General features: G+C 43.4%; 1 protein-coding gene across 1 annotated transcript in view; it reads right to left on the bottom strand.

The window, feature by feature from the left end:
• The window catches only part of EPHA6 (EPH receptor A6), a 675,722-nt gene that overhangs the window by 147,961 nt on the left and 501,699 nt on the right, over positions 1-26,062 (bottom strand). The window contains exons 7-8 of the mRNA XM_075263563.1: positions 24,805-24,967; positions 18,187-18,295 (exon numbers count right to left, since the gene is read on the bottom strand). Of these exons, the coding sequence (XP_075119664.1) occupies positions 18,187-18,295; positions 24,805-24,967 (272 nt within the window). The remainder of the gene's footprint in view (positions 1-18,186; positions 18,296-24,804; positions 24,968-26,062) is intronic.

Below are 26,062 nucleotides of genomic sequence, written 5' to 3'. Positions count from 1 at the left end.
GAACTTTTGACATGCCCCCCCCCCCAAACGAAACCGACGTCGAAGACCTCGACTGACCCCCTCCTCCGCACTCTATTATGTCTCTTAGTGGCCCCTGCACACAGTATTATGCCCCATAGTGGCCCCTGCACACAGTATTATGTCCCTTAGAGGCCCCTGCACACAGTATTATGCCCCATAGTGGCCCCTGCACACAGTATTATCCCCCATAGTGGCCCCTGCACACAGTATTATACCCCATAGTGGCCCCTGCACACAGTATTATGTCCCTTACTGGCCCCTGCACACACTATTATACCCTATAGTGGACACCCATAAACAATTATTATACTCTGGGGTCTTTTCAGACCCCAGAGTATAATAATCGGAGACCCGGGGGAATAAAAACATTAAAAAATTACTGTTTCTTACCTGTCCCCGTCTCCTACGCTGTCTTCTCTGCTGCCGTCCTTCTGAAATGACATCAGACGTCACATGACCCGGGACACAGGCCGGGTTCATGTGACGTCAGAGACGTCAGAAAAGACGTCTGGAAGGAGGCCTGGCAGGATCGTGGAGAGGTAAGTAACAGTATTTTTTACGTTCCCTTACCTCTCCCGGTCCGCCAGTCATTATACTCGGGGGTTTGCAAAGACCCTCGAGTATAATGATAGTATTTGTGGGGCCCGCGGTGTCACTTGCCGATCCTGGCCCTGCCAGGATCAGCAAGTAAATAGGGCCCGTAACGGCCTATTAAAAAAAACAAAAAACCGCAGCGGCTGTCAGCGGGCCCCCTAATGGCCTGGGCCTTGTGGCAGCCTCCTCCGCTGCCTCTACGGTAGTTACGCCCCTGGTCCTGCTCTATCTTGCCGCAGATTTCATGGCCGATATACTGCATCGGCATCCCGTCGCGGCTAGACCGTGGTGAAAATGCCGGTGGCAGAAAATGAAAAGGGATTACTCTTCATTTTCCATCATGTGAACATACCCTTAAAGGGATTCTGTCACCTCGAAACTCCATATCAAACTGGCCACAGTGGAGACATTATGCTGAACACTTCATACCCATAGGATAGGGCCCCACATGGCGTAAATGCTGTGGCAAAAAATGTTATGTTTTGCAGTCCCTGCAAAGTGGATGGGAGTCTAGCAAATCCATCCACACATTGCAGAAAATACCTGCAGCAGAAATGTTGCAATTTCCATAACTGTTATGTTTTTGGAAATCACCTATGGAATGCCAGTATTTTCCCTATAGGTATAGGTGAAGTTGAACGTCCGCAGAGGAAAACCCTACAGGAAAACTGTGATGCGTTTCTACCATAGTTTTTCCTGCAGCACTTTTCCATTCCGGGCTAATATGTGGGTCTTTAGCCTTAGATAAGTAAATAGGTACATCATTTCCTTGAAAAAGTCATTTGGGACACACCAACAAGGCAACCAGTTTCAGGATTGTCAGACAGACCACCGGTAGATAGGACTGATCAATGAGCAGCTCTCACCGCTTAATTTAATCTAGACAAAGATGACACTTTCATTACATACCCCGTCTCTGCCCGCACCATTTGCAGATATTTAATAGAAGGTACCAATTAGGTCCCCTGCCATTGACAACTGGTCACCATTGCCTTTGTCTGCAGTGGAGTTGTGAATGAGAAATCTGGACTGCTAAGGACAGGATTTTTTTTAGGATCTGACAATGATCAAGTTCTAATATGGAGGCCTAGTAGTAAGTGTTTCAAGCCTGCCTGTCCTATAGAGCACCTCACTGCCCCAACAGCTGTTGTGATGATCTGGGGAGCCATTGTATACAACAATTGTTCTGCCCTAGTGATACGAGGGACACTAACATCTCAGTGATGGCGTGGAGAACAACTGGCATTTTTCAGCAGGATAATGCTCAAGCACAGCAAAGTTTTCGAAGGAAAGTCTCCATCAGCTTGTAACACATCCTTGGCCTGCCCAGTTGTCAGATTTATCATCAATCAAGCATTTATGGGATCAGGTGGGAAGTCAGATTTGGCAATCTAGAAGGGTGTAGGATCTACAGGCCCATCTGCAACATCTGTGGGCAAATCAGTGGAACCTGTATGCCTCCATGTCCAACTGTACCTCATGTTGTATCTTGGTTAGCGATGGTCCAAAGGGTCCTAGAGCCTCCTTTTAATTGTACAATTTTCTCCAATAATATTCTCCTTTTCGCTTAAAGGCTAAGTTCACAGAGTGGAAAATGAAGAGGAAACTAGGGTGGAAATCTGCCTTAGATTCCACTTCATTTTAATGCTTTGGTCTTCCATCACAACTTTCCGCCGTTGAGTGGTCCCAGATGAATGGGCCAAATCAGTGGCCTGTCTCTGACTGTATCTGTATCAACCATGGAATCCACAGCAAGATCGAGCAGGGCACTTATTTTTAAGCACCTGCCCCGATCTCTGCCTGATAGCAGTCTTATACTTGCTAATTCTGTAGAAGTGACATGCATTTACATTACAAACAAGACAGACAGGATCACAATAGAAGATCATACCTCTACTGACAACACCCATAGTGATCCATCATTACTCCATCATCCATTACTGACAATAGATGATGTCACTGCTTATGTACTCTCAATGCACAGAGCATGTCCATAAAATTCTCCTATAAAATCAGTTTTGGACTATCGCTGCCTATGGCCGTGACCATATGACCATACAGTAAAGCATATCGCTAAATTCTGCTAGCAAAGCGGAGGAGAAGCTCAGGCAACATGGCCGCCCCCATAATCATGTACAGAAAATAGAATAATAAAATTTTACAATCAGAATTTTTTTAAAAAAAAAAATTGATAAATTTAACTATTTGATTTTAATAAATAAAAAATATGGCGACACTTTCCTTTAACCTTAAATTTCTAAATACAGACAATCTAATAGTTAAATGGATGTAAAAATGTTGCAGTTTTCTTTCAACTTGGAAACTCATTTGTGTTTTTGATGCCTATTAGAGATGAGCGAGTAGTGAAATATTCGAGAATATTCGATATTCGTTTCCAGCAGAGAATCAATATTCGACTACTCGATCGAATATCGATTCCCATTACAGTCTATGGGAAAATGCTCTTTTCAGGGGAAACCACTATTCGACTAAAGGAGAGTCACCAAGTCTACGAGTAGCAGAAGGAGAGTGTTTAGGAAGAGCGCTGTGCAGTTATAGCGCACGGACTCCATAGACTATAACGGGTCCGTGCGCTTTAACTGCACAGCACTTGCAGTTGCGCTGATATTCCGTCCAGGGGGAAGGGGGGGGGGGGGGGTCCTCCTGCGGACTCCTTCCGGACGGGAGGCAAGCACTAATGTGAACTTACTCCTCCTGCAGAACCAGAATTGATTGGCCGAATGCTATACAGTGTACAGCATTCGGCCAATCAACGCTGGTTCTGCCGGAGGCTTGTCTGTGAGGAGGTGGAGTCTAAGATCAGACCACAGTGGAGACTGCTGTGGTCCGATCTTAGACTCCGCCTCCTCACAGACGAGCCTCCGGCAAAACCAGCTTTGATTGGCCGAATGCTGTACACTGGCCAATCAACGCTGGTCTATGCATTCCTATGAGAAAATGTCAGCTCCCGCATAAACCCAAGCTGCCAGCTCTCCCGACTAGCAAGGACGAGCCTGGTGCAGAACCAGCGTTGATTTGCCAAATGCTATACAGTGTATAGCATTCGTCAAATCAACGCTGGTTCTGAATCGAATCTTTACTGTAAATAGCGATAGTATTCAAACAAGTATGAGTATTTCGAATACCTACTCAATTGAATACTACTCGCTCATCTCTAATGCCTATATTAGTCCCACTGACCCTAATTTCTGCATGTATATTGGATAGTGATTGAGATATGTGATTGTCATTGGCATACGTGATTGTGGTTGGCGTATGCTACCTCCATTTAGTGGAGCTGTGATTGATGTATCTGGGCCTGCCAGCAATAACGCCTTTTATGATCAATTTGCGGTGGGCCTGACCCCTTCTACTTGGAGGCAACAATTAACATGCTCTTCACTACTTTTCTGTCAAAATTTAAGGCAGGAACGACACAACAGGGTGCACTTTCCAAGGAATTACTACAACCTATTTGGCATATCTTTGGCATTACACCTTTCAGCATGTTATTTGCAATGGTTCTGAAATGAATTCTGTTTGCTCCTGGTGGATAATCACTCAGTGGATGAACCAGCAGGTGCTTATCTCAGCCTGCCTCTCCAATACGAATAGACTCATCACAAAACTTACGAAGCGACAGTTCATCAAATTGCTAATTCCAAAGAGTGTAGCAAAGCACATCTGTAAGGGAGCGATCCTCTCCTTCAAAGTGAAATTTGTTTTAAATTCCCCTAGTAAATGGCGTATTTATTCACAATTTCCCCGCCTGATGTTCATTGAATGGTTTTCTATGAATGCCCCTTATCACTGCGCTTAAATGATACTTCAAAATGAATTTAGATCTTACGAGCACATGACAGAGGATTTCACATGCGCCGCATCTACATAAAACATTCCAGATGATAATGCTCAATAATCATATTGAAAATAGGGGGTAAATGCAGTGTCAAAATCTATCATATTTCCTAAGTGTGCATTCACTAGATGTATTGATTGGTAATGGCAATGGCTGAATAGGGTTTTATTGATCGCAACTAAATTACTTTTTTATCATAATGACAAAAGTGAAGTTTAATTTACTTCTTATATATGTCTTAAAGGAACATTAGAGCGATACTCAATGTATTTCTAGACAATGATATGATTCAACTATACTAATAATAATGTACATTGCCCAGCTATGCTACACAAAGATATTATACAGGGAAGAACGTTAGTATACAATGTATATCCTGAGACTGACCGATATAACAAAGTGTGGTCAGAACTTGCACCTGTTCGTCCTGTGCCATGTCTCCATCCTCAGTCCCAAGAAAGTGGACAGGGGACACCTTCCCGGTGGTCAGCTTTAAAACCCATTCATTTGGTGCCCCCCTGTGGGAAAACCGCTTTTTTGGGCTGGACACAAAGTTGGACATGTAGGACTTTGTGTCCAGCTGAAAAAAAACGGTTTTCCTGCGGAGAGGCCGCAGGCAGACACCAGGTGCAAGTGTGAACACCCTCTGAGTTTATTGAGGGGTCATTGAAAACAGACAATAATAGGACATGTCCTTACTTTTTAGGGTCCATCAAAATGGAGCATGAAAAAAACAGGCCACATTTAAATCAATGGGAATTTATTAACTTACTGTATGTATGCCAGTTTTCTGGTATAGATGGGTGATCTGCCACCCATTGAAAAAATAAGTGTCCTCCTTGATCTTGCTGCCATTTCCACAGCTGGTTCAGCAGCAGAGATGACGGCTTAAGACAGCGCAGTGATCAGGTCCTATGATAGTTTTTGGTATAGAAGTTGCATCTTTGGTGCCACATTCTGCGCATTGCTCACGACTTTCTGCAGATCTGGGTGGAGCAGAGCAGAGAGTGGAGCGGGCCAAAGTGGAGACCCCTCAGCCCGACATATGTCTTATAACTCAGGAGTGCCTTAAACCAGTCAGGGTCTTTATTCAGACTGGGGTATGAAACACAGTGTATTCGATTTTATCATTCACTTGAACAGTGGATATGTGACTATTACTATTGGCATTTAGCTGCTGAGATAGGAAAAACTGCTCCTAAGTCCTGACCCCTTGGGCAGGATTTACAGGGACAGCCAAACAGGGCTTCTCTATGCTGTTCACTGTTCTTGTACCTTCCATAGATAAGAATGGGAGCTACAGAAACAGTGTAGCATATTTAGCTCTGTTCTGCTACGCTGTTTCTGTAGCTCCCAGTTCTCGATGGTAAAGCTCAGGACTTGGGGGAAGTTATCCGCTTCTCGGCAGGAATTTGACAAGATGAGTATAAACCGTTAATTAGTACATCTCATCGTTAGTACATCTCGTGATGATATCAAACTGTGTTATCTGTGCTTTCACATGGAAAAACTAATAAATCTATTGCATTAGCTTAAAGGGTTTGCTCGGTGTAGACAACAACTTTTTTTGATAGCCAAGCAGATGGGTGTCTATTATGAGAATTTCCTTCCTTCTGGAGGAGAGATAATTGGCATACTTATTTCTCCTGGGGCACTCCCGTGAATAAATTGGCATATACACACACTGGATGACTTCGATGTGAAGCAGTGCCCATTCCCCTTCAGAACTATGCCCTATTAGAGCGAACAAAGCGGGGGGACCTGATGGTATAAGCGCAAGAGTTCTTAAAATGTGCAGTGACCAGCTGTGTGGTATTATAACGCACATGTACAATATGAGCCTGAAGCTGGGGGTGGTACCTCAACTGTGGAAAACATCTTGCGTGGTACCAGTCCCAAAGAAACCCAACCCGATGGGCTACAATGACTACCGACCTGTAGCACTGACATCACACCTAATGAAGGTCCTAGAGAGACTGGTCCTGACACACCTACGCCCCCTAGTGAGCTCCGCTCTGGACCCCCTCCAGTTTGCCTACCGGCCAGGCATTGGGGTAGATGACGCCATCATCCACCTTCTTCATAGAGCTCTCTCTCACCTGGAGAAACCCGGGAACACTGTGAGAATAATGTTCTTTGATTTCTCCAGTGCGTTCAACACCATTCAGCCAGGGCTACTGAGGGAGAAGCTGAACCTTGGTGGTGTGGACCATCACCTGTCCAACTGGATCCTAGACTACCTGACAAACCGCCCTCAGTATGTGAGAGCCCAGGACTGTGTGTCTGACACTGTGATCTGTAGTACGGGGGCACCTCAAGGTACAGTTCTTGCCCCATTCCTCTTCACACTGTACACTGCTGACTTCAGGCACAACTCATCCAGCTGTTACTTACAGAAGTACTCCGATGACTCTGCTATAGTCGGCCTTATCACTGATGGCGATGATAGGGAATACAGAGACTTAAACCGGGATTTTGTTGAATGGTGCCAGCAGAACCAGCTCAGGATTAATGCTGGGAAGACCAAGGAGATGGTGGTGGACTTTAGTAAACGGAGAGGTGCTCCGACCCCGGTGGAGATCCAAGGAACATGTATTGAGATAGTCAGGACCTATAAGTACCTGGGCGTGCTCCTCAATAATAAACTAGACTGGGCTGATCACCTGGAGGCGCTGCACAGAAAGGGCCACAGCAGACTCTACCTGCTCAGGAGGCTGAGGGCCTTCGGAGTCCAGGGGACACTTCTTAGGGCCTTCTTCAACTCTGTGGTTGCCTCAGCCATCTTTTTCGGTGTGGCCTGCTGGGGAAGCAGTATATCAACCAGGGACAGAAATAGACTTGACAGGCTGATCAGGAGGGCCAGCTCTGTCCTGGGGAGCCCCTTGGACCCAGTACAGGTGGTGGGTGACAGAAGGATACTGTCCGTGGTGACCTCCATGCGGGGGAACAAATCCCACTTCATGTATGGTACCCTGATGGGACTTGGCAGCACTGTAAGCGACCGTCTGCTTCACCCCAAGTGTGAGAAGGAGCGCTATCGCAGGTCCTTCCTTCCAACTGCGACCAGGCTGTATAATCTACATCAGACCAAACGAAGAGCTCTCCGCACAGAGAACTAATGATTATGAGGATGACCATGAGGTCTTCCTCTTTCTCTTCTGTTTTTCCTTAGCTGCCATGGACTCCTAGTATATCTTCTCTTCTCAGCTTATCTGTGTCTACGTCTGTAACATATTACTCTGTATTATCCTGTATCTGTATTACTATGCTGCTGTAACACGCTGAAATTTCCCCAAGGTGGGACTATTAAAGGATTATCTTATCTCTCTTATCTCTTATTGAAATCAATAAAACAGAGCTAGAACTATTCTTTGTTTTGGCTGTTAGGGTATGTTCACATCGAATAAATTTTCCTAGCTGAAAAATCCAACTTCAGGAATTTGAGGTTGAATTTTTTCATTTGACCAAATTTGCAAATTTTCTGCCTCCCATTCATTTCATTGAGAATTATCAGATGAAAATAGCATTAAGATCGAGCATAACGCTTATTGTTTCTGCTAGCTTATCTCTGCTCCACAGATTCTGGCACAGTTGGAATTTTTTCTTTAGTCCTCACCATTCTCGATATTCTATTTACTATACTGTCAGGTGGGCGGTGTCAGGCAGGGGGCGTGAGTCAGAGCTCCAATTAGAGGCAACCAGTGTCAGAGCTCAGAATCCCACCCCTTTGCTACCTTCTGCCTGACATCACCCTCAGAGCAGTAAACAGCCTTAATAGTATATCAGGCACCAAAACTAACTGCACTTGTTGCTCAGGAGTGGTGGGGGCTAAATAAAAAAAATTCCAACTGTGCCAAAATCAGTAGAGCAAATAGCTGAACTTGGAAGTGATAGGAAAAGTCCTCTTTATGTAAAGAAAATTAAAATTTGGGGTGGATTTCCATAAAGATGCCTGATTTGCCAGGATTGTTCCTGAGAATTATAGGACAATCACAGAAAATTTGGTACAGCAGCTATTATTTGTTAGCCCGCACAGGATCTTACAAGTCCCTGAAATTAATCAGCAGAAATCCAGCATTTCACCCTTTGGTTTCCTTTATGTTTTAGATATTGTACCAGAAAGGCCAAACTAAGGGGATGGTGCTTAATGTTGATGTGACTTGCAGTCAGAACAATATGGGGAGGTTCTCATTGATGGAAAAAGGAAAACTTGCTTTAGCACCACCTTTTTTCGAACACACTTCCCTACAGATCTATGCTACTTTCCAAGAGGTGGAGCTAGAGAAATTTCTCTTCCTTCCACCAAAGAAAACTTATTTGCATATTCCTTTCCCAGAATTCCTAGTATATCATGCATGGTTTGTGAGACCCACACTGCAAGATGGCCTGCAAAAATGATGTCTCCGTAAGGAGACATAGTACTCTTTCTAATATCTATGGCCTCTCACCTAGTCAAACCATTACCCAGTACTGAAGTGGGGCAAAAACCATCCAATAGGTGTCTATGGATGGGTCTTTCTTCTTTTTGGAAAAGCTGTTCTGGATTGACTTTAAGCTTAGTCCGTGGCACTAGAATTCTTAGAAGACCAGACATTGATTTATAGGGTGCTCCCTTCCAAAAGGTGAGGCTAGAGCAACTTTTACCCTTTACATCAGAGGTAGGGAACCTACCTAGCTGTTGGAAAACTACAACTCCCACCATGCATACTTGCTCTGCTGTTCTTGGAACTCCCATGGATGTGAATGGAGCATGCTGGGAGTTGTAGTTTCATAGCAGCTGGAGAGCCAAGGTTCCCTACCCCTACCTGATTTACATCAAAAAGATCTTAGGCTAGGTCCCCATCTGCGCCTGTTCTACATTCAGGGATTCCATCCCTAAATCCACTTGAAAAATGCAGAGAGAAAAGTCCTACAAGCAGGACTTTTTTTCTCTGCATTTTTTGACCAGACACCGCTGGACTCCATTATAGGTTATGCGTTCTGCAGGTTTCAATGTATAACAGCTAGAGATGAGCGAACACTAAAATGTTCGAGGTTCGAAATCTGATTCGAACAGCCGCTCACTGTTCGACTGTTCATATGGATTTCGAACCCCATTATAGTCTATGGGGGGAAATGCTCGTTTCAGGGGTACGCAAAATTCGATAAAATCATACTTACCAAGTCCACGAGTGACGGTTGGGCTGGATTCTGCTTGAAGTCTTCTCCCGGCACAGGGTCCCCGCGTCTTCTTCTGGGTGGAATTCACTCTGCCTAGGCATCCAGCCTAGGCAGAGCCGACTGCACATGTGCGGGCATGCACGCGCATGCGCAGTCGGCTATGCCCAGGCCCGACGTCTGAGCAGAGCCGACTGCGCATGTGCAGTCGGCTCTGCCTAGGCCAGATGCCTAGGCAGAGTGAATTCCACCCAGAAGAAGACGCAGGGACGCAGCACGGAGAAGACTTTGGAAAGGTAAGAGAAGAACCAACGTTGAATGGCAGAATGTATAGCATTCTGCCAATCAACGCTGGTTCTGCATCGAACCTTAAACTTCGAACAGCTAATAGTGTTCGATCGAGCACGAGTATTTTGAATACCGTAGTATTCGATCGAACACCTACTCGATCGAACACTACTCGCTCATCTCTAATAACAGCTTTTTAAGCAGATTGGGTTTCCGTTTTTTGGGTCCCCGAAGAGCGGAAACCTGAACGCAGGTGTGAATCTAGCATCACTTGCCTATTTTTGTTCCCTAGAATTCCTAGTTGATCATGTACGGTCTGTGAATCTCTACATACTGCAATGGGGCCTGCGAAGGCGATGACTCCCTAAGAAGTCCCAATATAAAAAGTCCCCAAAGAGTTAAATAAAAATGAGCTGTGATAAATAATATAAGTAGTACTATAGGCTCATAGATAATAGATGAAATATTCTATAAGATTGAAATATATTCTATAAGATGATCTATTGAGTGCCAGGATAAAAGGAAACGACATCTTCTGTGGCGAAGCATTTCACGAGAATGTATTCCGTTTTCCGCTGTGAAATGAGCTGCGCCATTGTCTCATGATATATGTTTCCATCCTCGGAGGAAAGCAAGGCGGATTCACAGTGTAAAAATGCTTAATGTGGCCTCATCACATGTGATTAGCGGCGACATGCTACAGGTCCTCCAGTCTGCGCTCCGAGGAGGATAAAGACATAAGATTTTTCCCGGCTCACTATAAATATTGAAGGAATTATAGCTAATTGGATTCTGAGGAAATGGTAATGAAACACTAGATGTTATCTGCACCATTAAAGGTGCATTGACTCTAACAAACATCTGCTAAAACCCACTACCTACCTCATAATTACTCATTCTCTCTGCTTCATGACTATTTATTCAGTGCACAGTATTAGGACGTGGATCATTTCCTTCCTATAGTTAAAGTGCTCCATTCATCGAGTGGAAGCAGCCATTTTATGTGCTTAGCCATTGTATTGTAAAATGGAGCTTGCACGAGTATGTGAGACAAACTGTACCAGAAAATGGCGACCCGGTATACAAAGTGGCCCCTGTTCTTATACAAGAGGACCAATACATAGAGTCAATCCTTTTCTGCAAATTTCATTAAAGGGGTGTTCAAACTTTAATAGTTGCCATAAACATAAAAAATTACAGCACTCACCCCTCCCCGGCCCTCTACTTCCAGTGGCGGCAGCTGCGGTCTTCAGTTTACAGGTCCCCAGGTTGTTTGTGCCAGGTGACCACTGCAGCCTATCACAGGCTACAGCAGTGACCTCTTCATTAATGGCACATGCTGCTTGTGAAGAGGTCACCCCTGAGACTTTTGATTGAATTCAGCAGTCACCTGACACATGGATGACCTGTACATAGAGGTACAGAGCTACAATTGCTGGAAATGGTTCCCCAGGAAGAGGTGAGACAATTTTTTATGTTTATAGGCCCCTCCGCAGCACTCTTAAATAATAAAAATAAGAATTGGACAACTCCTTTAAAGGTATGTTCACACAGAGTTTTTTTTTCAGGCGGCTTTTGATGTGGAATCCACCTCAGAATCCGCCTGCAAAAATGGCTCCCATTGACTTCAATGGGAGCCACTCGCTTTTTTCCCCCCGCTAGCTAATAGTGCAAAAAAGAAGCAAGATGACCTATCTTGCCACAGATTTTTAAAAGGTTTCCTTTAACACTGTGTGAACATACCCTAAGGGCTCCAATTTCTTCATATACAAATTCAATATGATTGTGACATGGTCAGGACTCATTCACATCTGCAAAAACCGCAGGCATTAAAATTAATGGGTTTGGAAAGTGTGAGGCCGTGAGCGCCTGTGAGTGTTTTGTGCTCTCTGCGGTGATACCAGTTTGTTTTTTTTTTAACTGGACACAAAGTCGGACATGCAAGACTTTGTGTCCGGTTAAAAAAAGACGGTTTCGCCACGGAGAGCACAAAATGCTCACCGGCACTCACGGCCGGACACGGTCTGCCAGGTTTCCGTCTTCTGTCGGCAGAAGACAGAAACCTGAAAACGGAAATCAGGCACTGGTGTGAACCCAGCATAACAAATTCTCAACAGGCTGCAGTTCACTTTACAGCCACTGGAGGGCTACAAATAGACACACACAGTATAAACAACTCCTGATGCAGTATCATGAAATCAAACAGTTTTTTTCAAAGCTGGTCATCTTGCACCATTTACCTCTGAAGCAAAGGGGAAAGGTAAGGAATGACATATCTGTAAACTTTATTAGCATGTGAATGATCTTATTCCTCTTATAAATTCTTAAAAGAAGCAACTTTTATCCTCCACAGACTAGACTATGAGCATATGCTCAGTGTATGAAAGTAGTATAGTAGAATTACTATTTATAAGGTGTTTCTATATAAATGTGAATGGTTTCACAAACTGATAAGGTGAGTACCACTCATTGAAGGTCTTCATCCACCAGGGTGTCCATCTCTGCGATTGGTAAGACTTTGGGCAATGCTGTCGGTGGTGCTTTCAGTAGTTGCACCCTACAATCCGCTCACCAGGTTTTGGTACATCGCTATCTCTCCCTGTCCTGGACTTCACTCTGAACAACTGCCCTGAGGGTATTAACAGCCGGAATGTTACCCTCCAAACACTCCGACCACCTTGGACTCCTCCATCCTTGCAGTGTTCCTTGGCTTTCTGGGGGTTGGCTACACTCCATGTTAGTCTCTAAGGCCTTACTTATGTTCAGAGCCTATCTTAGAGTATCAATGTGGCCTATTTTCTTAACTAATATTCTGTAGTTTTGAGACCAGTATATATATATATATATATATATATATATATATTTTTTTTTTACATAAAACCATTAATATTAGCCTTTAAAATTCAGCCCAAGCTTTCCAAATGCCCCATGGATATAATGTGGACCAGAGCACCTCAAACCCTTTGGAGAATATACAGAATTCTTAATATTTTAAACTTATGGGATCAATATAAATGTATTCAGTCACCTTGCTGACAGAATTCGATGCCTAGAGGTAAGAACCTGACAGCTCACTCACCTTTATACATAGCAAATAGTAGCGGACTGGGTTATTAGTATGAGGAAGGAGATCAGAGGAGCTGAAAACAATCAATCAAAGCAAACATATGGCAATCCTGATAGACCCTCACAGTCTACTGCTTGCCACTAGCCAATCATTATTACGCTGCCTGTATAATCCCTGGCCTCTTTCACTCTTCTGCAAACAGTCTGATATTGGAAAGTTTGAAGCTTTCCTATATTCTAATGGGTTATTTTCTGTAAATGAGCCTGTATTCCTGAACTATAGGCCAACTCCATGGCTTCTGTGGACTCGAGGACCAAAGGATGAGACCACTTAAGGTGGTGACTTATAAGCCATCTCACCAAAACCAGCTTTTAACACTGTGGCATTCATAGAAGAGGGGGGCTCTACAGAAAAGGCCAATTCCCAAGCTGCTTATTTGCTAATATAATCCTCTGGTAAGGGAAGAGGTCAGGGAGAGCAGCGCTCATGCATACTGCTAATATAGTCATTTGGTCAGGCCAGACTGCCCAGGTTCAGAGTCAGGTAACCAGGCAGAGGTCAAATCCCGGTAGTCGGTAAACACAGGAAAAAAAGATAGGAACCAAAATTGCTCATGCACCTTTCTATGGGGGAAAGGTTTCCTATATAATCAGAGGTGTGAAATAATTGGTGCATTCTGACTGGGGGTACATGCACAGTCTCTTGTCCTGGAAGCACAACTAATATTAGGACTAATATTAGGTGGGTGCCAGATCTGTTGCGGAGAAGGAAGGATCAGAGCAGAGCATGGCAGAGAGAGTAAATATTCTAACTGCCATGACTGGAGAGCAGAGCAGACACAGACTACTGGCATTTTCCTGGGGTTGTCCATTATAACCTATTTATGGCAAAGAGGACGGGAAAGGTGAAAAATAACAAACATGCTAATCTGTCTTCGGTGCCCCTGCTGCTCCTGGGTCTTGTTTCAGAAGTCTTTGTTGCATATGACCACTGAGGCCAACCAGCGACCTAAGGAAAGGACAGGGGACATCAATGGTGACGTATGCGAGTGACGTCCTGATTCCTTTACCTAAGCCGTACTGGGAGACACCAGGGGCAGGTGAGTATAGGTTTTTTTGTTTTATTTTTCTCTCCTTCCCTGGCCTCTTGGCAGAAAAAAAAAAAATGGTTATCCTTACCAACGCCTTTTCCAAAAGGCACAGTGGGCCTTATTGAAAGCCTCTTATTTCAAAGTCAGAGATTTTATTTTTACCAATATTAGGTAAATGGTACCATGGAAATCTGTTCAACAGAGCAGTGCAGCCTATTCATAGCTTTACCAGACACAGTGGCAGTAGCATCTCTGTTTTTAGGATGGACCTCATCAAAGGATAATATAATCTGGGTGTATTTATGTACTGGTGTCTACTGTACTTAGTCTTTATGTAATTTCTGCTAACAGTGGCGTAACTACCGGGGTATCATGGGTAGCGGCTGCCACAGGGCTCGGGACATCAGGGGGCCCAGCGACAGCCACTACTGCTCCCAGCCTCTACTCCAGCCGGTAACGGCCCTATTTACTTACCGATCCTGGCAGGGGATGGGATCGGTAAGTGACACCACAGGCCCCACAAACACTATTATTACACTCGGGGGTCTGAAAAGACCCCCAAGTATAATAATCAGAGGCTCGGGAGATGTAAGGGAACATAAAATACTGTATTACTTACCTTTCCGCGCTCCGGGCAGGCTTCGGGCCTAGTTGTGTGACGTCCCTGATGTCACACGACTGGGGCCTGCGTCCCGGGTCATGTGACGTCCGGACGTCATTGAAGATGGCTGACACCATCCAGGACTGCAGTGGAGGCGGCGATAGGTAAGTGACAGTGTTTTTTATGTTTGGATCCCCCTCTTGGGTCTTCGATTATTATACTCTGGGGTCTAAAAAGACCCCAAGTATAATAATTGTTCATGGGTGTCCGCAGTGGAGCATAATACTGTGTGAAGAGGCCACTATGGGGACATAATACTGTGTACTAGGGCATACTACTGTGTGCAGGGGTCACTATGGAGCATAATATTGTGTAGTAGGGGATCATACTGTGTGCAGGGGTCACTATGGCGCATAATACTGTGTGTAGGGGGCACTATGGGGTATAGAGCGTGTGGGAATGTGTGTGGGGGGTCGGTCGCTTAGTCGAGGTCTTCAGCGTCGGACATTGGGGGGGCCCATGTCAAAAGTTTGCCATGAGGCCCCGTCATTCCTAGTTATGCCACTATCTGCTAAGGAAACTGGGAAGGGATCCGAAGAATAAGAAATAGAACTGGGCATTCCAACTTCTTACATTTGGTGGAATAATATTTTTCTTTTGAGTAAGAATTGGAAAGTAGAGCACACCTTTATTCCATTTGTGTATATATGATACAAAGTATGGGGATATACAATGGGGAGTGTACTATATTATGTGTTATGGCCCTACAGAGACAGTCTCCATCCTTCTAGATTGTATATTCTTTCCATGGCACATGGCTGTAAGATTGTATACATTCACTGTATCTCTTCAATGAGTACCAGTTATCCTTCCCTCCAGAAGACATAGACATAGACATCTAATCTAGCCAACAAGGGGGTAAAAACCTTCAGCTACGACAGTGGTTAAGCATTACATGACATTTCCTACTAATGGACAACCTGACAATGCTATTCCAGAATGAAGTTGTAAACCTAGGAATGATTTGACACCATTGGAGCCTGTAGGCAGAAAGCCGGTATGGTTCTCAGTACTGTCTTATATACTAGAGGCTTTTTAGCTGAAATGTCACAAGGCAGAATGTAGTGACCCTGTCGTTGCTTGAAATAAATACTTAAGAATTGATCCTTATTGAAATAAAGAGTGCCTCGAAGCCTCCGCTGCCCTCAGGCACACAACAACTATGGCTTCTGCTCGGTTTATTTCAATGTCCCAACAGACGTTCCCCCGAAGCAAGTAATGTATAGAATAACTGCATCGCAGTCAATAATATCTGCGCCTTGTCGACATCCCTCCATTCACTTAGTATTCACTTAGTATTCTATCCATGGAACAATCCCATTTTTAATTGTGCTGACCAGAAACTGCTACTTCTCAAGTTTTAATGAGACTTCTGTATGTAGCGAGCATTGCGACAAGATAAAAAAAATATTAATTATTAAAAATCATTAGAAGTCATGGCACAATATTCAGGTTAATTAGCAAGATTAAAACAAAGATGTCATGCTTTTCAACCTTAAACTTGTTGAATGTCCTTTAGCTAGAAGAAGGAACACGGCTGCGGTTCTGCTTTGGTCCGTTTACAGAGAATATGTTTGTCTTCCAGAATCAATGGCTGACATTTTATAAAAGAGAAATACTACTTCTTGTAAATGAGTTCCTTGCTAATCATTTCAGGCACTTATTTGGGGTAATTAGTATGCTAAGCAAGAAATAACAGTCTGCTAATTAAATCATCAGGCAGGCACTTCACCTTTGACAAAAGCAGAATGAAATTATGAATACGAAGGCAGCCGAGTGAAGGCAGAGGAAATAGGCGAGAAGACGAATACGATATTTGACTTTGGAAAAGTCAAAAATGTTACATTCTATGGATGGATGTAATATACTATATAATGAGTAGAGATGGGCCAACCTTGCAAATTTTTGGTTTGGTTTTGGACCCCACTTGTTGGATCCAAACTGGAAGTGTTATTATATTACTCATGGATCTCTACAGACCCCCAAGTATATGAAGTGGAGGCCCATAGGAGGTGCAGAAACATAACAAAGACTGATACTAACTTTGTCTCTCTTGGGTTTTTGTGTGGTGTCCACCACTCCATCAAAGTCCTCTTTGGTCATGTACCAATCTAATCCAGCCTCCTGGGCGACTTTACAGGCCATGGGGAGCTTGCTGAGGCCTATCATAGATGTGTGAGGTCATGTGAGGTGCACCAAATTTTACAACACTTGCATCAAAGTGTCATAACGTCAGACCATGATGGAGTCCATGATGTCACCCAAGAGGTCAAAAAAGGCTGGAAGATGACCAAAGAGGACCACAAGGGAGTTTAGGAGAGGTGAGGGAAGGTGAGTATCAGTGTTTATGGTGTCATCACACCTAGTCTTCTGCTTAGTACACTGTGAAGAGACCAGACTATACTATTGATTTGAGGGTAGAAAACCTCAAAAAGCTTGGGTTGGAGCAAACCCCAAATTTTAGGGAAAAGTCATAAGGAACCCAGCTAGTTACAAACCAGTGTGCACTTGCCTATCAAAAAGCAAAGGGTTAGACTCGTCCAAAAGAATATCAAAGGATTCACATGTGTTCCCAGGCTGTCATACAATAATGGTCCAATAATGGTCCCCATTGATCCAGGTTTTTATACTGACTGCCAGATTGGAGTCGGGAAGGAATTTTTTCCCCTGAAATGGGGAAATTTGCGTGAGCCTCATGTTTTTTTTTTTTGCCTTCCCCTGGATCAACACTGTAGGGGATTGTAGGGTTATAGGTTGGACTTGATGGACTGATGTCTTAATCCAACCTCATCTACTATGTAACTATGTAAAGATGCAGGAGAAAACAACTACATATGGAGATGACAGGAGGAACACTTTATTATTGATTGATACACCAGTAGCCTAACCCTACTTGAATTTGCACGAGAACTCTAATTTCTCATGAAACAAATTTAACGCTTACTAGCTCTTGACTTTATTACCCCTTTATTTTATTAACACTTTATTGTTATACAGTTTGTCTGTTAAGACCGTCATCAGGATATAGAGATGGTTTGACTTCACCGGGCTTTGGATCAGTTCCCATAACTCTACCGCAGACTATAATGGAGAGAGTAGCTTCCATGCTCAACCTGCTATCTCTTCCTTCTCCTCCCAGTCTCGACCACCATCATCCATTCTGATGACACAATGTGGCTCAGGATACAGTGCCGAGATAAGTGACTGGCCCTAGCATCCTATTGTGTGAATTGATTTATTACCCTGTAATGTCTCATTGTATCTGTACTGTATCTGTAAAGAGCTGCGGAATATGTTGTTGCTATATATATATATATATATATATATATATATATAAATAAAATGTATTATTATTACTAAATAAAATAAACACAGGACTATATTCACAGCTCTTCTTCAGTCTTCACAATCCTAAAATTTACTATTATGGTTATAGATGTTTGGCTTACCGGCCGGTGATGAGGAAGAACAGGGTAAGTATGACCAAGAGAGTAAATCCTCCGACAGCAGCCGTGGCAATGACCAGAATCTGTCCTTGTTCTGCCGCCATATCCGAAGCTGAACGAAGGAAAACATAAGAACGTCATTTATGTCATATAGGATATCAAGAAGAGCAGAACATAACCATAATCATTTTAGGAATAGACATAATGATTGCTTTAATGAAATGTCTGTGTATGTGAGATCGGATGAGAACTCTTTAAATGCATAAATCATTCTGGATCTCAATAGGTATGGGCAAACGTTTCATTTTGACAAATGTTTTTGAGGTTCATCCCCCCAGTTCATTTCTTTTTAGATCCTAGAGTATAATAAGTGGAGGCCCGGGGAGGTGAGTAAAAATAACAAAGCATTATACTCACCTTTCCTCGCCTCTAGTGGGCATCTTTGCAGGGTTTGGTGGGTGCATGACATCAGGCATTGGCTGAGGAGACCCAAGAGTGTAAGGGGGTCTTCACACTATGTGCCAAGAGGTTTTCATCCTAAACCCCGGGGAAACTGGACAGGAGACAATTTGCTGGCGGTCAGCTTTAAAACCCATTCATTAGGGTTTTAAAGCCGTCCCCTGTCCAGTTTAGGATGGAAACCCTGGGGTGGGCAGCGGCGGTAGTGTGAATGCCCCCTAATAGTATTTCTTGTGTAGCAAACCCCAAAATATATGGAAAATTTGGGTCAAAACTGGTTCCAACGAAGTTAGTGCTCTCATCCCTAGATATTAACTCTAGGCACATACAACTCTTATGGTCTGAATTATCCACAGGATCTTATGCTTTTTTATAAATATTTTAATTTATATCATATATCATCAATATTTATCATGTACACAGAAAGCTATGTGTTATGACCCAGTTTAGTTAGTTGCCAACTTTGTCTTTTACCAGGCCTCCAACCTAACCCTAGACGTTAGCAGCCTGTCTTGGAAAAAACAATACCTCAAATGACAAATCTTAAAAATAAAAAGGTTAATGCTATGGATTTGGGAAGAAAAAAAAATACAATCCTCATAAAATTTTATGCTATGCACACGTGAAAAGGGACAAAATCCTCGTACTGAGCAAAAGTCTTCAAATTCTTGAAAAATGTTAAGACAGCTTTTCTCGCGGCAACATCCTTGCAATCTGGGAAATGGATAGCACTAGATTTTCTTGTAGAAATTGGGTTACATGAGATTATCCAATTATATGCTCAGCTAGAAATAGTAATAATCCGTGCATGTTTGATGCAGCGCAGTGAAGCCGTTATTTATGAGGCCTGGACGGAACGGTTTCTTCTGCCCCTATAGAGCCATTAGGTATTTGCATACATGCTTTATGAACTGCTTTATCTAGCAGAATTAAAACTTTCCAGCAAAATATATATATAGCGTGATTGATGTAAAATAAGTCGGCGTTCGTGCCGGGTCAGCCATTTCTACCGCCACATTGTAACCAACTATTAATAATCACTTAAAAATGAAAATGCTCGGCCATATCCGAGTGCTTCTTGTAATGATGCATCTGATTCTATTGTGAATTATTGAGGCGGCACAAATTGTGTTCCAGAGGAAAAAATCCTTGAAGTAACCGTTTACACTGTTCATTTCTCCTGTATAACTTATATTTTATATAGGAAGTGCAATTTACTACTTCACTCATCACCTGCTGCAAATACCCTATATTTAAAGGGATATGAGGAGGGGGAAGGGAACGTTCTACTAACTAGGTAACAATACACATATTAAATTAGTTAGAGGAGTTTTCCATATTACACTAGGTTCGCTCTTGTGTTCGGGTTTCCGTTCTTCAGCCTTGTTTAAACAGCGGTTACCTGTGGAAATCCGCGGAGCCAAATTGCGTTTGCAGGACTTTTCTCCCCGCGTTTTTCAAGTAGATTCGGAGATGGAATCCCCAAATGGAATCTACATGTAGGTGTCAGCACAGACTTTGAAAATGGCTGCCACACTTATTCAATGTGGGGGTTGGATACTTTACAGTAGCTCAGCCCCATATGCCCCAAAGTGGCGTGCAATCTGGCACGTATACGCGTGTCAGCAGTTTGCGCGCTAAAAAATTACGGGTGCAAAATTACGCGCCGTATACAATCGTAACTCCCATTGAAATCAATGAGATCTTTTTGAGCGTGCAAACTGCTGACACGCGTATACGTACCAGATTGCGCGCCACTTTACACCGTGTGAACTCCCCCTAAAATTGGGATGGTTAAAACCTGGTCTTGAAACACCTCCAAATCCCCCAGGGATACCCCTAAACTGGGTGGGACTGTCTAGTTAAGGGTGAGACTTGCAAAGTATCTACAACACTGGGGGAGAATGCAGGACCAATGTGCCAAATTTAATAGGAACATACAACATTCTGGTGACAAGTAAGCCAACCACAAGGTAGCCTAGAAGAGACAAGATGCCCCAAATTTATCACACTGGGGGGAATTTACCAACCCATTTACATCACATTTCTAGCTAGATGGGTGTAATTATGGTGAAATTTGGTACCTTGCTCTTTCTTGCACCACATTACAAAAGTGGTCATTGTGGGGCAGAGAATTAGGAGAAGACGACTCTGCCTGGGAAATTTTCTATGACTCAAAGTTGGCATAAGTTATATCTTAAATCGACTACAGTTTCTGCTACAGATTCTTACCAATAATTTGAAACTTCTTAAATGGGTATTCCTATGAACATTTAGATTTGTAGATTATGTCTGAAATTTGTCCCAGCCATGATTTCCTTATTCTAAGATCCATCCACAGCAGTTTCCATTATGGTCCGACCTCAGATGTAGCAGTGCCGAGTGTGCAGGATGGTTCAACACACACTCAGCACTGCTACATCAGTGCGTTGAACCATGCTGCACACTCAGCTCTGCTGCAGACTCAGCTCTACTGCATCTCTGTGTGTGCTGAGCTCTGCTGCTTCTCCATGTAGCAGTGCTGTGTCAGCACTGCTACATCTGAGATCGGACCACAATGGAAACTGCTGTGGATGGATCTTAGACTCCGCCTCCTCCATCAGAACCAGCGTTGATTGGCCGAATGCTGTACACTGGCCAATCAACACTGGTCAATGAATTCCTATGGGAAAAAGTCAGCTCGCGCATATTGCAAGCTGACAGAGATCCCGACCAGATAGAGCCCCAAAAAGCTGGGTGAGTAACATCCCCCCCTAAATAAAGGTAATCCCTAGCTAACCCTGAATGTAGATCTGTCCCTGTCTCACAGTCACATAGTTTCAAATTAATTGAATGTTAAATTCAACATTCGTCTAAAGTGGAGGTCACCTGATTTCGGCCGCCAATTCCTTTTTCCGATTTTTTTTTCCGATGCTTCCATTGTCGTAGTTCCTTTCCCACCTCCCCTGCGCAGTTATTGGTGCAAAAAATGCGCCAGGGAAGGTGGGAGGGGATACGAATTTTTACTGCATTTGCCTCGTGGTATTTGATTGTAATCGAATACCTCGAACAGCCTGAAATTCGAACAGTGTTCGCTCATCTCTACATAGGATAGGACAAGGCAAGCAGGAAGGGACAGTGGGGGGTTTCGGATTAGGGCTCACTGTCTCTTGTGCCCCTTCCCAGCGTTTCCAGCAGTTACTGAGGAATTGCTGTGCTAGCAATTCCATAACACTAACTCTCCTACAATACTAGTAGTACTGTAGTTAAGTAAACTGGAGATCACTGAAGCCTGGTCACATCTGTACGCTATATTTTGTCTTTGACACATAGTATATCTCACAAGACATTTTGCAGGCTGACTGTAAGCGAATGGCAGTGAATACCGAGATACTGAATAATGGGGGTTCTTGTTCTGATTGGCGACTAATTCTGAAAGTGTTAGTCTTTCATTGGTCTTTCATTAGCCATTCTGCTAATTAGTTGTTATGGATTATTCCATTGTCTATATTTATATGATAGGACAATACCCCAGGTCATAAGAAAAGATTGGTCAGAAGAATATTCCTACGTGAAGAGAAGCAGCCGGTTGTCTCGCGCTTGCTTTGCCTACACATCACCTACCGGAGCTCAGCATTTGATTAGTTGCTTATTTTTGTCTGATGAGATTATGCATCAATGTACGAAACCCTCCATCTCCAATTACATAATTGCCCTCTTCCACCTCAATAAATTACATCCCAATTGCTAGTTAGATGCAAACTCCCCCCTTGTCAAGTTGATGGTAACGCTAAGTACTCCACCTGTCGCCAATGCTATGGGCCCCCCCTCCATGTAAAGTATTAGCAGAACATTGTGTCAGGGAGAGATTCACGCACATTGTCTACATAATCAAAGCATAACTAAACACTCATTATGTAAATGAACCATCAATGCTAGCACGATTTGTGGAAGAAATCTCACCTTTGATAAAATATCTATTTGTACTGGTCTCAGAATTACATGTTTTCGCCCTAAATGGAGGATGCAATGTCCGAAGACACAATGACATTTAAAGGGAACGTGTTGCCAGAAAACGACTTATTATTTAAAGAGGACCCTTCACCTCCTGGGGCACATGCGGTTTTATTTACTGCTAGAAAGACAACAGTGCACTGAATTCAGCGCACTTTTGGATTTCCTGTTCTGTTCCCCGGGTGAAGAGTTATCAATGCCAGTACCGAAGCTCTTCACTGTCAGAAGGGCGTTCCTGACAGTCAGTCAGGAACGCCCCTCCTCACAGCAGTGCCTATAGCGTTATACTGTGACAGTGGTTAGGAACTCCCCCCTCCCCTCCTCATAGTACTCATCCCTAAACGACTACGGAGGGAGGGGGGGGGGGGGTTGTGCAATTCCAACTCTTGCTATTAAGGCCCCAAGTAGGAGAAACACAGCTTTATATGTTGCAGACTTTGCTGCAGTTTTTTTTAGCCAAAGGCAGGAGTGGATTGAGCATAATGTATAAGAAACTTCCTATATATTTTTCATTCCTTTTGTAGCCATTCTTAGCTTTGGATCAAAAAACTTTCACAAAATCTGCAACAAAAACGCTGCGTTTCCGCAACGTGGGGCCTCAGCCTGACATAGTTTGCCACTTCTTGTTTCCTGGAGGCATACACATATGTTATGACTGAAGATAAGACTCTACCATAGATCAATTCACAGACTTCCTCCTGCCCTTTCTCCTTTCCATAGAGTTCTGTGTGTGAGATGGATATCCATCTGGATACAGACTCTATGTAAACAAACATGCTTAGGCTAGGTTCAGACTTGTGCCTAGTTTCCGATCAGAGATTTTGTTCCCCATTGTACTTGAAAAATGAGGAGGGAAAAGTCTTGTATGTAGGACTTTACTCTCCACATTTCTCAAGTGGAAACAGGGTGGAAACTGGACGGACTCCTCTAGAGTTTATGGGGTCTGCTGGTTTCCACAGGTAACAATATTTTAAGCAGATTGGTTTTCTGTTTTTTGGGTCCCCAAGAAGACCTGAAGAACAGAAACCTGAACGCAGGTTTGATCCTATAGTAAGAAGGAGATATGGAGTAGCCTAATAAGTGGAGAAGGAAACTAGTTTCCTTAATAAGATATATTGCAACATTTCTTATATTCACCTGTTCATTTATGAGACGCTATTGTATAATTTGAGTTACATCTATATATGCATGATTCCTAACGTCTCCAGCTGCTTGTCTCTAGAGATGAGTGAATAGCATTTGACAAGTAGTTTCGAATACCTCCGCTCCCATAGGAATGCATGTAAGCAAGGGGTTAAGCGCCGGCCGCTAACACGCATTCCTATGGAGCGAGGTATTCGAATCTACTATTCGAGTCAACACTACTTGGTTCACATCTTCGCTCTGTATTCTTTACAGGGAGTCCACTTGGGGTCCCCTCGAACGGAATACTGAAAGCAATGGCAATCGGTGAGCAGTGAAAGAACACGGACTCCATAAACTGTAATGGGTCCGTATGTTTTCAGTGTGGTATCTGCACAGTACATGCAGAGAGAAAGGTACTTTCCTCTCTGCATGACTCATGCGGACACCGTGCAGAAAACACATGGACCCCATTATAGTCTATGGGGTCTGTGTGCTTTCACTGCTCACAATGCATTTGGTATTCCATTCGGGGGATCCCCAAGCAGACTCCCTGTACGGAATACAGAGCGAAGATGTGAGCTAGGCCTTAGGGTCCTCCAATATAGGTCCTATTAAATTAAGCCTAGTCTACATATGTGTGTACAGTATAGAATTATTAGATTGTAAGCTCTTTGGTAGCTGGAGATGCCCTGTGTACAAAGCTGTGCAATATATTGGCGCTATGCACATAACGCAAGTAATAAATACATTCCACGACTGCAGCAGAGAAGCTCTCGGAAGACTAAACTGAAAAATAAAATCCAAAAAAGTTCCATCTTTTTATTACTTGTACTTTGCTTTGTACAGCTGGGGACCTGGAATCACCTGTCTCCAACCATGTTATTGCACATTCCTATTATCGACTGATACGAAAAAATGCGCAGTAAAAAAAAGTATGGCACATTTGCATATTTAATTATCACGACGTTACAAAAAAAAAAAGGGCACATTTGCGGAATCTGATCCTGGATGTGTGCGCAGCGCCCTGTGGAGAATTCAACTTACTTTCATCTCCGGTTTCAAATTCAAACTTATGACTGTAACCACTGTATCCTGCAGCGGTCCTGACGCGAATGTGAAATATATACTTGGTGGATGGCTTGAGGCCTGTGATAATAACACTGGGAGCTTTGGATCTCGTGGAGGAATAACTGAGCTGTTCATGTTCCTGTAGACAAAAGAAAACAGTCAGAATTAAGAGAAAAGATTATCCGGAACATTATCTCATTGGTAATGCAGTCACCGGCTTAACCTTTCGTGAAATGCACAATGCGTTTATGTAACAGATGCGTCGGGAAGCGCAAGGTTTTTTGTTATTTTTTTTTTCACCATTTGTTATTCTTTGGGCTTTGAAAGCTGCGCCTTTGATTTGCTGCATGAAATGACAAGTTCTGTAGCGGAATCGAGCTTATCTTTATGATAAACTCAGCTCTGCGTTTACAGCGAAAGCTTGCTTCATCGTTTCAAGCAAAATGAAATATAACATTGTTTTTTTTCAATAATGGGGAACCGCACCGATGATAATAAGTCAGGATTAAAGGGGAGCTCTGATGTTTTGGAAATTGATGCCTGTAGGTTGGGGAGGCTACGTCATGTGCAACCTAGGGGATTCCATTGTAGGAGATTTCCTTAAAGGAACCATGTCATGTGAACGTGATGTCTGATGTAGGAGGTCGTAGAGGAGGATTTGCACATTTGAGTACATTGATGCCAAGTTTTGTTGGAACGTATTCAGTAAAACCTGTGATCTGCTCTTTTTAAGCTTAAGAGTCCAGTGGGCGGTGCATCAGTAATTAAAGGGGATCTTTAATAGAGATGAGTGAGAGCGTTTAACCCCCTATGTGCCAGCTGCGTCCATTCATTCCTATTGGTGCATGATATTCGAATAGTACTCGCTCATCTCTAATCTTTAATGTCCTTGGGCACCTATAGTGTTTTAAATACCACAAGAAAGCCGACAGTATGTTGAATTCAGCCCATTCTGTGCCTTCGGGGGAAGAGATATCGATGCATTTACCGATAGCTCTTCACTGTCAGAAGGGCGTTCCTGACAGTCTAGTACTTACAGTACTGTCCATAGAGCTGTACTGACAGAGGGGGTGTTCTTTACCGCCCAGCCATGACGCTGAGCGGGGAGGAATGCCCCCCAGTATTAGTCTATGGACAAGTACTGTCAGGAGGAGGTGGGGCATTCCTCCCCACTCAGCGACATGGCTGGGCGGTAAGGAACGCCCCCTTTATCAGTATAGCGCTATGGACAGTA

The sequence above is a fragment of the Leptodactylus fuscus genome, chromosome 2, assembly GCF_031893055.1.
Source record: "Leptodactylus fuscus isolate aLepFus1 chromosome 2, aLepFus1.hap2, whole genome shotgun sequence".
Lineage (NCBI taxonomy): Eukaryota > Metazoa > Chordata > Amphibia > Anura > Leptodactylidae > Leptodactylus > Leptodactylus fuscus.
Note: the sequence above shows the minus strand (reverse complement) of the source record. Positions and strands in the feature narration are given on the sequence as shown.